This window comes from Taudactylus pleione, unplaced genomic scaffold (genome assembly GCF_031769625.1).
Source record: "Taudactylus pleione unplaced genomic scaffold, aTauple2 ptg000825l, whole genome shotgun sequence".
Lineage (NCBI taxonomy): Eukaryota > Metazoa > Chordata > Amphibia > Anura > Myobatrachidae > Taudactylus > Taudactylus pleione.
Window position 1 is genome coordinate 1,113,269 of NW_028285227.1, and position 12,299 is coordinate 1,125,567.

The window sequence follows — 12,299 nt, forward strand, 5'->3', positions numbered from 1 at the left end:
CCATGGCAGTGTTTGTTGTGAAAAACATGAGCGCTATTCTATAAAAGGCTATTTTGGGGACTGCGCTTACACCACAAGACCTAGTTTCAGCGTCTCGCAGCCCCGGTTTTTGGGCAGCGCGATCGAGTTGGCGCCTATGTACAGTTTCACTCTACTCACATAGTACGGTTTCAACAGGCCCTCTCTCATTTCATCTATTACAGTCTATTGGCTGGCAAACCACTGTGCCAACTAGTGGGAAATAGCAACTGCTTGTGGTGTGTACTTACAAATCTGAATTCCAATACCTGAGAAAAATGTTGTTAATTTGTTTTCTGATGAATGCTCTTAGGCCAAGGAACTTGCCATAAATTCGATGTAGTACGGTCTTCAGGAAGTCTCTCTCCCGGGGATCTTCGCTGTCAAACAGCTCCAAGAGCTGGAACAGGAGGAGCACAGTCATTTCGGGAAATTCTGGTTTGAGCACTTTTACTAAACAGCTAGAACCTCGTGTTACACAGAAACGCTGCCTATGTTTGGTGTCCAGTACAGCGGGAAACAGTCTAAAAGCTAAATCATTATATTTCTAGTTAACAACAAGATTTGTGTTCAGTAAACCTGAACCTGTAAAACGAATGCAAGAGGATTCTTTACATTCCTTAAAATCCAGAACACAAGTCGGTATATTTATAAAGACCCGTAAAGGGTTAAATTATTGGTAGTCTAGCAAATGCACGCACTTTAAGTGCAACTATTTCAGAGCATCGTGGGGATGTAACTCCTGGTTTAAGTGCCCGGCGCTATTCAATTGCTCCCAGTCTAAGCCCGTGACTAGCGGTGTTAAATCCACAGAGGAAAACCAACGGCATGACAACTATTACCGTTCCCAAATTCCACTATAAAACTGGCTTAATTATAGTAAAGTCCGTAAATAATGAATTTGCAGTCAATACCGCTGGTCACAAATGGTTAAAACAGAACTTTATTATGAAATTCAACATTATAATAATAAAGAATGGTTTCTGTGCCTACACAAATACATATCTTTGCCTTCTTTACAATCTGCTTGTAAATCATTTGCTACAAGATAATACAAAACTTCTATAGGTTTAATATTCCAGTTATTACAGTGAGTAAGAAGCCAGTCTCCTAACAACCCCACATACCAACCTAAGTGACAATAAACTCTGCATAGTATGAATCTTCATAAGAATTACAACATACAAATACATGTTGCACTGAGGTATGTACCCGGAGGGATGTTTACTGAAGCTTGTTACACAATAAATGATATATCATCCGATCCAACAGATAAATATTATATATTAAACACATTGTCTAATGCAGGGGTGGCCAGACTTTCTGGACTCAGTGATCTACTTTTAAAGCTAAAAACCTTTTGTGAACTTCCGAGTCCAAAAAAGGGGCGTGGCATGCAAAAGGGGGCATGACCTAGCAACAAGGGACAACACACAGTAGTGCCCCTTGTACACAGTGCCCCTTATGCCATGCCCCCTGTAGTAGTGCCCCTTATGCCATGCCCCCTGTAGTAGTGCCCCTTATGCCATGCCCCCTGTAGTAGTGCCCCTTATGCTATGCCCCCTGTAGTAGTGCCCCTTATGCTATGTACCCTGTAGTAGTGCCCCTTATGCCATGCCCCCTGTAGTAGTGCCCCTTATGCTATGCCCCCTGTAGTAGTGCCCCTTATGCAATGTCCCCTGTAGTAGTGCCCCTTATGCTATGTCCCCTGTAGTAGTGCCCCTTATGCTATGCCCCCTGTAGTAGCGCCCTTTAGGCAATGTCCCCTGTAGTAGCGCCCTTTAGGCAATGTCCCCTGTAGTAGCGCCCCTTATGCCATGCCCCCTGTAGTAGTGCCCCTTATGCAATGTCCCCTGTAGTAGTGGCCCTTAGGCAATGTCCCCTGTAGTAGCGCCCCTTATGCCATGCCCCCTGTAGTAGTGCCCCTTATGCAATGTCCCCTGTAGTAGCGCCCTTTAGGCAATGTCCCCTGTAGTAGTGGCCCTTAGGCAATGTCCCCTGTAGTAGTGCCCCTTATGCTATGCCCCCTGTAGTAGTGCCCCTTACACATAAAAGGCCAAAACACACAAACTCTATATAGTTACCTGAATGCCCGCTCCAGCGCATGCCGCCGTCTTACTGCTCCTCCTGCTATGCACTATCGGAGAGACGTCATGATGCTGCTGTATGGAAGAAGCTGCCAGGCGCCCGCTGGTAACAAAATCTCAGCGGGTACCCGGCAAATAAAGTATGCAGCGGTGGCGCCTCTCCGGCACGGCGCCAGCTAAGCGCATTGCGCCGGCCCTGGGTGCAGCAGTCAATAACAGTCTGTCTGACTTATTGGCTGCTTCTGGTCACCCCCGATCGCATGGTCACCCCTGGTCTAGCGGCGATTGCTTGCTCCCACAGTTTGCCAGCGACGCTGTGTGCTGCACAGCCCGTCACAAACTATGGTATACAGGGCCGTGCGGTGTAATGAAGGATGGAGCGAAGTATCATTCATTACATCCGGTAATGTGTACCGGCAATGAGGCACGGTTCGGAGCGAAGGGTAATCACCCTGACCATCGGCAAGTTTGCCAGGCTGTTTAATGTGTGCCCGGCATTAGGCTATGCTAGTGAGCAGCACAGATTTGTGTTATATGTGTACACACACACTATACGAGGCTGTGTGTGCGTTTCCCATATCTTTGCAGTCCTCTAGTAACACAGTGTTTACCCAACACAAGTCTCATTGCTGTATTGTGAGTCCCTTGGAGACAGCCACCCCCTCCCCACTGAGACGGCACGGTGACATACTAAATGCCACCAAAACTGGTATCAGAGACAATATTATCACTAATTCACATCAGTCCCAGCCCCAGTATGTTTCTGGATTGGGGGAGGAAGCCAAAGTAGCCAGAGGTAACCCACACAAATATGGAGAGAACATGCAAACTCCACAGTGAACACAAGATCTTAGTGCTGTGCCAACTACGCTGCCCATAACCATGGATGGCCTCCTTATGGTACAAGTTATTTATCTGAATTTAGATGCAAAATTTGAGAAGTGGACATCTCCTATAAGTTCCTACATAAAAGCCGACATATCCATATAACAACGTGCGGTACGCAGAGAGACTGCGAAAATATGCAAAAAGGTCACAGCCTCCGAGATTTGTCCCGAGGTGCTCACCAGCGACTGCGCAAATCCAAGCTAAAGCGCAGCAATAGACGCAGTTCAGTTGATTATCAAAGGTCTGAGTAACCCTGTGGTCTCACAAAACGGAGGTCGGAACAGAGAAGCCGCAGCCATATATTTGCCTATAGGATCACAATCTGAGACCCACCCCAAAAACGCGACACGTCTGCGTTTGAGCCGTACCTCCCCCATATGGTGTCAGACTGTCAATCACACGGTGGGCAAATCCTTGCTGCGACCGCAGACAGTAATGAAACTTGGCACGCGTGTAGTGTAACTCTTATTACCAGTGTGTGTGATCTATAACGCTGATAGGAAACCATAAATTCTATATGTACTTTACTGGAGGAGCGCTATAGACACGATACTGCATAACTATCAGGGGGTCATATGCTCCCCTTATCTAGTTACATCTGGAAGAAAGAGTGTCAGAGGCCTGAACGCAACACGCTGAGGCCGAAATGACAAATCACAACAGATTATAGTGATTCAATGTAACTGGAATTCTGCGCAAATTACCTTCACATAAAACCTCAATATCGCTAACGGGGGCCCACACTGACGACGTGGAAAGTACAGACCCTCCCACTCATTATTGGAGGTGCTCTGTTGTGCATCCGAGGCTTTATGCTGTACATGGGTGTAGCACCGAGTTATCATACATTATGTATTAGTGATGTGATAACATGTATAATAAGAAGCCCTCTCTGATTATACCATGAATGCAGCAATAGCTCTGACCGCACTTGCATGGTGACGGACTGGTGATTAAATTGGTTTCAGGGGGCAGAAGAGGTCAGACACCCGGAGGGGAAGTCTCACTTTGGAGACAATATATTGTCAGGTGCAGAAATATTGGGACATTGACAGAATTTTGGCCTCTATTCACCACCACAATGGCTTTGTAATGAAACAAACAAGATGTGCTTTAACTGCAGACTTTCAGATTTAATTTGAGGGTAATTACATCCAAATCAGGTGAACGGTGTAGGAATTACAACGGTTTCTATATGTGCCTCCCACTTTTTAAGGGGCCAAAAGTAAAGGGACAAACTAAACAATCCTAAATCTAACTTTCACTTTTTAATACTTTGTTGCAAATCCTTTGCAGGCAATTACAGCCTGAAGTCTGGAACGCATAGACATCACCAGATGCTGGGTTTCATCCCTGGTGATGCTCTGCCAGGCCTCTACTGCAAATGTCTTCAGTTCCTGCTTGTTCTTGGGGCATTTTCCCTTCAGTTTTGTCTTCATCAAGTGAAATGCATGCTCAATCGGATTCAGGTCAGGGGATTGACTTGGCCATTGCATAACATTCCACTTTTTAGCCTTAAAAAAACTCTTTGGTTTCTTTTGCAGTATGCTTCGGGACTGTATGCTTCTGCACTGTGAAGCGCCGTCCAATGAGTTCTGAAGCATTTGACTGAATATGAGCATATAATATTGCCCGAAACACTTCAGAATTCATTCTGCTGCTTTTGTCAGCAGTCACATCATCAATAAATACAAGGGAACCAGTTCCATTGGCAGCCATACATGCCCGCGCCATAACACTACCACCACCATGCTTCACTGATGAGGTTGTATGTTTTGGATCATGAGCAGTTCCTTTCCTTCTCCATACTCTTCTCTTCCCATCACTCTGGTACAAGTTGATCTTTGTCTCATCTGTCCATAGGATGTTGTTCCAGAACTGTAATGGCTTTTTTAGATGTGGTTTGGCAAACTCTAAGCTGGTCTTCCTGTTTTTGAGGCTCACCAATGGTTTAGATCTTGTGGTGAACCCTCTATATTCACTCTTGTGAAGTCTTCTCTTGATTGTTGACTTTGACACATATACACCTACCTCCTGGAGAGTGTTCTTGATTTGGCCAACTGTTGTGAAGGGGTTTTTCTTCACCAGGGAAATAATTCTTCTGTCATCCACCACAGTTGTTTTCCGTGGTCTTCCGGGTCTTTTGGTGTTGCTGAGCTCTCCGATGCGTTCCAAACAGTTGATTTGGCCACACCTAAATGTTTTTGCTCTCTCTCTGATGGGTTTGTTTTGATTTTTCAGCCTAATGATGGCTTGCTTCACTGATCGTGACAGCTCTTTGGATCTCATATTGAGAGTCGACAGCAACTGATTCAAAATGTAAATGTCACACCTAGAATCAACTCAAGACCTTTTACCTGCTTAATTGATAAAGAAATAACGAGGGAATAGCCCACACCTGTCCATGAAATAGCTTTTGAGTTGATAGTCCCATTACTTTTGGCCCCTTAAAAAGTGGGACGCACATATAGAAACCGTTGTAATTCCTACACCGTTCACCTGATTTGGATGTAATTACCCTCATATTAAATCTGAAAGTCTGCAGTTAAAGCACATCTTGTTTGATTCATTTCAAAGCCATTGTGGTGGTGAATAGAGGCCAAAATATGAAAATTCTGTCAATGTCCCAATATTTATGCACCTGACTGTAAGGGATGAGGGGTCAACAAGGATACAACATGATTCACAGCGTAATGAATTGGCCCCATATGTAAATACAAGGCACAGGTATTCGCCTTTACAGATTCCACAAGTTATACTTCTATACAACAATTATACAATTACCGCTCCCAGACCTTCAACCTGAGGACAAGTCTTGATAAAAGTTTGAACTCTAAAACTGAACTTTCCCTAAAGTTTATTGCCTGTTCTTGTTAAGAGCCTATAGAATATATTCCCATTCCTATAGATTTAATTATATGATAAATATGTATTTAACCTATAAATTTGTTGGCTTTATATTCATTTTGTATGTATGTATTACATCATATCAATCTTTCATTGAACAGTAACTACATGTATAAAAGTGTGCATTTCTTTATCATAAAAACAAAATTGATTTACTGTAAGTAACATCAGGGATTGACACTGGCATTATGTACATGGCGTTATGTGACCTCTGCATTACTGCGCTGTTTATTAGGAAGCTGCAGTGATCTATTCTAGTGTACAGGGTCGGGGTTACTGGGGTTAGTGGCTCAGGAGGGGATGTAGTTATGTGACCGGCGGGGGCGCGATGCAGTCGGTCTAAATCCCGACGGGGGAATGGCGGCAAGGGACTTAAGCTAGGCGTCGAAATACCGATGTCTATCTTAATCCCGACGCCGGAACACAGAAGGACGCCAGCACGAACTAGGTAAGTCCGGGGCGCCCTTCGTGTTAGCCGTGGGAGCAGAGGGCTAGGTTTAGGCAGCGTAGCGGAGTTAGCGTTAGGTTGTTTTTTTTTGGGGGGGTGGCGAAGTTAGGCACTAAGGGGGGGGAGAGTTAGGCACTAACGGGGAGGGTTAGGCTAGAAGGGAGGGTTAGGGGGAGAAGAGGGGAGGGTTAGGGGGAGAAGAGGGGAGGGTTAGGGGGAGAAGAGGGGAGGGTTAGGGGGAGAAGAGGGGAGGGTTAGGGGGAGAAGAGGGGAGGGTTAGGGGGAGAAGAGGGGAGGGTTAGGGGGAGAAGAGGGGAGGGTTAGGGGGAGAAGAGGGGAGGGTTAGGCTAGAGGGGAGGGTTAGGGGGAGAAGAGGGGAGGGTAAGTATACTTACAAGACCCATGCTGGGATAGCAGCCATCGGGATTTGACAGGAGGCATTGCAGCAGCCGGTATTACATACCCATTCCGCAGGAGTATAGCGCCTGTGGTGCAGCACTACATGGTAACTCATTCCATGGCTGGGACGGTGTCTCAATATATGTGAATTTGTTCTGTGCCTTGTACCGTGGAAACCAGCATCAGACTGTGGGGGAAGTCAGGGCCGGCTCGTCCTCAGACACTACCCTAAGTTGTATGCGGTAGGCCCTCGCTATGTCCTCACTACTCTGGCAGGGTCACACAAACATTGCTCTGTAATTATTACAATCAAAGTATTAGTACACATTTCTGGCTAGCATGTGTCTCAGCTCAGCTCATCTATCTGCTATGGATAAGAAAAGGTGGTGCACCAACAGCCTCTCACTTAGGGGTATAGTTACTAAAGTGAGGGGTTTTAGAAGTGGAGATATCGCCCATAGCAACCAGATCCTACTTTATCTAGCACCTTCTAGAAGATGATAGCGAGAACCTGAATGGTTCCTATGGGCAACATCTCCACTTCTAAAAACCAGCACTTTAGTAAATCAACCCCTTAGGTTGCAAACTGCACGAAACCATTAATGCGGGCAGACTGCAGTCACCTGCCAGGCAGGTTTTCAGGAAGTCTCATCTTCAGCATCATCATCTGGTCAATGCCGATCTTATTTGTGCCGAGAGAGACGTCATTGTAGAGTCTCCCTGCACATTTACTATGGGACACTGGCATGGAGAACTTGTACACCTTTCAGTGCGAGTGGTCACAGGGCCTGATTCAGTAAGGATCGCTATTGCAATCGCAGCTGCAATAATTGCACGGAACGCAACTGCGAACATACGCTAATGTTTTCCAAAGCTCAGCCGGCATAAAGACGCCCATTGCTGCTTTCTCACATCCGTCCAAAGTCGCTCTTCTGTGTAAACATCGGGACCATCGTTGCACATCGCACAGGTACGCAGACACTGCAGGTCTCCTCGCACGCAGAGGGCTCTGGAGCCGCGAATGCAATCATCGCAGCTAATTTATGCATGCCCAAGCAACAGTGCTCAAACGGACAGGCACGTCCGACCACTCCCACGTCACCATCCCCAAAAGGCACACAGCCTGTCACTCACCCTGCAATGGATTCCTCTGTGCGTACGTAATCGCGGTGCCACTTATACGCATGCGCAATGGCTAACAGTTGCTCGATCTGCGTACGTAGTTGCATTAGCGATCACTACGGAATCAGGCACAGAGACCATACTGATGGAAATAAATGGGTAATTACCAAGTTAAAAATGAAACTATAAAGAAAGTTCCGATCGAGTTGCATAATAACAAGAGAATGTAATAATTACCTGCTGTACAAATTTCTGGTCCACAAACCTCTTGGCGATACTAGGTTGAAAGTCTGGACTCTCCAAAAATCGCAGGAAAAACTCATATACCAGCTGGAAAAGAGATGCAGACAGAATCATTCTAATTTGGCTTAAACAATATACGGAGATATTATATATATATATATATATATATATATATATATATATATATATATATATATATATATATATATATATATATATATAGATTTTCTTTTCGTGAGATGTGGAGATAAAATTCGCAAACCCCAAAGCACTGCCAGACAAGCAGCGTAGGATTATATCCCGGTCATTTGTCTCTGTATCAGATGCTGCTATTCCCTAAGTTTAGGGCGCGAGATCAGGAAGAGTATTCAGAGAACTTGGTCAGTTTAATCATCATTTTTCTGTACAATGTCCGACCTGTCGCACAGTGAAATTACACCGAGTTCTGGCTTCCCTCAAGAGAATACTAAGTAACCAGCATTTTAAGAAGCCTCTAAATATTGCAGATATACTCATTCAGGATCTCTGCATTAATACGCCAGCAAGTATAAATGACATGTTCTTTTGTGAAAGGCATAATGTAACAATTTAAATATTCCCATATACTTAATAATGTATCTATACTTCGAAAGAAACAGTCGACAGTGCTTTTATTTAGGCATTTCTTAAGCAGTACTGACTGGTTTATAGAGAACATATGTAACTTGCACAGACTGCCCCAGCGGTTCCTGAAGTTAGTGAGACAGTATGGCAGTACTGACTGGTTTATAGAGAACATATGTAACTTGCACAGACTGCCCCAGCGGTTCCTGAAGTTAGTGAGACAGTATGGCAGTACTGACTGGTTTATAGAGAACATATGTAACTTGCAGAGATTGCCCCAGCGGTTCCTGAAGTTAGTGAGACAGTATGGCAGTACTGACTGGTTTATAGAGAACATATGTAACTTGCACAGACTGTCCCAGCGGTTCCTGAAGTTAGTGAGACAGTATGGCAGTACTAACTGGTTTATAGAGAACATATGTAACTTGCAGAGATTGCCCCAGCGGTTCCTGAAGTTAGTGAGACAGTATGGCAGTACTGACTGGTTTATAGAGAACATATGTAACTTGCAGAGACTGCCCCAGCGGTTCCTGAAGTTAGTGAGACAGTATGGCAGTACTGACTGGTTTATAGAGAACATATGTAACTTGCACAGACTGCCCCAGCGGTTCCTGAAGTTAGTGAGACAGTATGGCAGTACTGTAGCGGACTTGGTACCAGTTATTTGGGAAACTCTCCTAAGCAAATGATGGCTGATGGAAGAATCCCCTTACCATACACATACTGTATGCTGCCAGCGTATCCGCAAAGTCCTGATAATAAACATGAGCGATAAGTTCTTCTTTTGGCAGCTTCCATTAGCAAATGCAAATAGGAAGCGACATCTAAAATCGTACGATTAAGGCGCTCTAGGAATGATTTCTCAGAGACTCAGTGATGTCACTACGATACTGGATATGGCTCAGGTTAGAGAGTAATTATTGCAATAAGAGGTTTTGCCTCTAGTAGTAACTAGTAACTGTAGTAAAAGAAAGGGCGTTTGGCTTGGGATTGGCTGCTTGGTGTTTCCTATCTGTTGGTTTGCAGGACTCCTTATTGATTTCTCTCAGGCTAGTGGGTACGTAAACCTGACAAATCACACAGTCTACTGTATGTGTGTGATGGATTTTATCATGTGACAGTGACTTTTCCCAGTCACAAGACCCATGGAAGCATGTTCTACATTGGCTGTTACTGACAAGGAGCACTTTGTACTCCGCTCTACGAGATCCCATTCCTTGGTGTGGAGATAAAGGCCTCACCTTACACTCCGGTCAGCTGTTCCTTATGCACTCGGGCCCTCATTCAGAGCCGTTCGCTATTTGCGGTCGTTCGTTTAAAAACAAGGGGTGGCTATTCAAATGATCCGTACGCACATTGTAGTCTGTTCACACCTCTAAGTCTAAACGAGCGAGCAAAACATACGCTCGTTTATTTGTTAAAAACGCCCCCTGGCCGCTCGCATCCTACGTCATGTCCGCTATTTATTAGATTAATCGAGTACATCGACCAGCGTATGAACTGCTCGCTATTCTTGTGGTTGGTGTTTGCTACCACAAATTTGCGAGCAGTTCTGGCTATAAAATAACCCAGTGACGTGAACAATGACGCTGCTGTTTTAAATATACACACCCATAAAACGCCCGTTTTGACCTTTAAGCACGCCTGCGTTCGGATCTCCACTCCCCATTTTCAAGCACCTTCCCCTGTTACCACCCACATACGCCTCATTCTGTCACTCAAAATAGCAGGCACTCGCTATATTGCGTACCAACGATTTTTGGCCGCACTGACTGGTTCGCGCATGCGTACTAAAAACCGTACGCATGCGCTGATGTGCAAACATCGCTCGGAACGAGCGTACTGCCGCTAACGAGCGGCTCTGAATGAGGGCCTCTGTGTCCTCACCTCCTCCCCCAGACTTACAGGACCAGCATATTTCTATATCACACACAACCCTATGGTGGGCAGTACACATAACCTTATGGTGGGCAGTACACGGAGGCCCCATTGCTGTATCACATAACCCTATGGTGGGCAGCACACATAACCCTATGGTGGGCAGCACACATAACCCTATGGTGGGCAGCACACATAACCCTATGGTGGGCAGCACACATAACCCTATGGTGGGCAGCACACATAACCCTATGGTGGGCAGCACACATAACCCTATGGTGGGCAGCACACATAACCCTATGGTGGGCAGGACACATAACCCTATGGTGGGCAGTACACAGAGATCCCATTGCTGTATCACACAACCCTATGGTGGGCAGTACACAGATATCCCATTGCTGTATCACACATAACCCTATGGTGGGCAGTACACATAACCCTATGGTGGGCAGGACACAGAGATCCCATTGCTGTATCACACAACCCTATGGTGGGCAGTACACAGATATCCCATTGCTGTATCACACATAACCCTATGGTGGGCAGCACACATAACCCTATGGTGGGCAGGACACATAACCCTATGGTGGGCAGTACACAGAGATCCCATTGCTGTATCACACAACCCTATGGTGGGCAGTACACAGATATCCCATTGCTGTATCACACATAACCCTATGGTGGGCAGTACACATAACCCTATATTGGGCAGGACACAGAGATCCCATTGCTGTATCAGACATAACCCTATGGTGGGCAGTACACCTAACCCTATGGTGGGCAGTACACCTAACCCTATGGTGGGCAGTACACCTAACCCTATGGTGGGCAGTACACCTAACCCTATGGTGGGCAGTACACCTAACCCTATGGAGGGCAGTACACCTAACCCTATGGTGGGCAGTACACCTAACCCTATGGTGGGCAGTACACCTAACCCTATGGTGGGCAGTACACCTAACCCTATGGTGGGCAGGACACAGAGATCCCATTGCTGTATCACACATAACCCTATGGTGGGCAGGACACATAACCCTATGGTGGGCAGTACACTGATACCATTCCTTGCCTAGTAGCATGCCAATTGTTTTGCAATCAGTTAATTTTTCCCAAGTAAATTTATAATCAGAGATATTAATGTGTGTAACCCAAATACTGAATGTCATGCTGGCACTTATTTATTATCAGTTATTTTTATAGCACCTAGATATTATACAGAGCATATGTAATCAGTCACATCATTTCCTACCCCCAGTGGAGCTTACAATCTATATTCCCCATCACAGAGACACGAAGAGCTTACACTCTATATTCCCCATCACAGGTAAACAGAGCTTACATTTTATATTCAATATCACACGAATACACACAGCTTTCACTCTATATTCCCCATCACATGGACACAAGGAGCTTCCACTCTATATTCCCATCACACAGGCACAAGAGGCTTCCACTCTATATTCCCCATCACAGGTACACAAGAGGCTTCCACACTATATTCCCCATCACACAGGCACAAGGGGCTTCCACTCTATATTCCCATCACACAGGCACAAGGGCGCCGGACCTAGAGTGAACACTATAATCAATGCACTCTTCACGGCCAATTCGATCGTGTTTAGCCGCATAAAAAGGCTAATGCAGTCTTAAGTCCAGGAATTATCGCACATTTCTGCTAGTCCTCCTCACGAGTTGGCGAGCATAAA

General features: G+C 45.5%; 1 protein-coding gene across 1 annotated transcript in view; it reads right to left on the reverse strand.

Annotated features, from left to right (window-relative positions):
• The window catches only part of PPP2R5A (protein phosphatase 2 regulatory subunit B'alpha), a 95,899-nt gene that overhangs the window by 17,798 nt on the left and 65,802 nt on the right, over nucleotides 1-12,299 (reverse strand). Inside the window, exons 4-5 of the mRNA XM_088458324.1 lie at nucleotides 8,107-8,199; nucleotides 288-418 (exon numbers count right to left, since the gene is read on the reverse strand). Of these exons, the coding sequence (XP_088314450.1) occupies nucleotides 288-418; nucleotides 8,107-8,199 (224 nt within the window). The remainder of the gene's footprint in view (nucleotides 1-287; nucleotides 419-8,106; nucleotides 8,200-12,299) is intronic.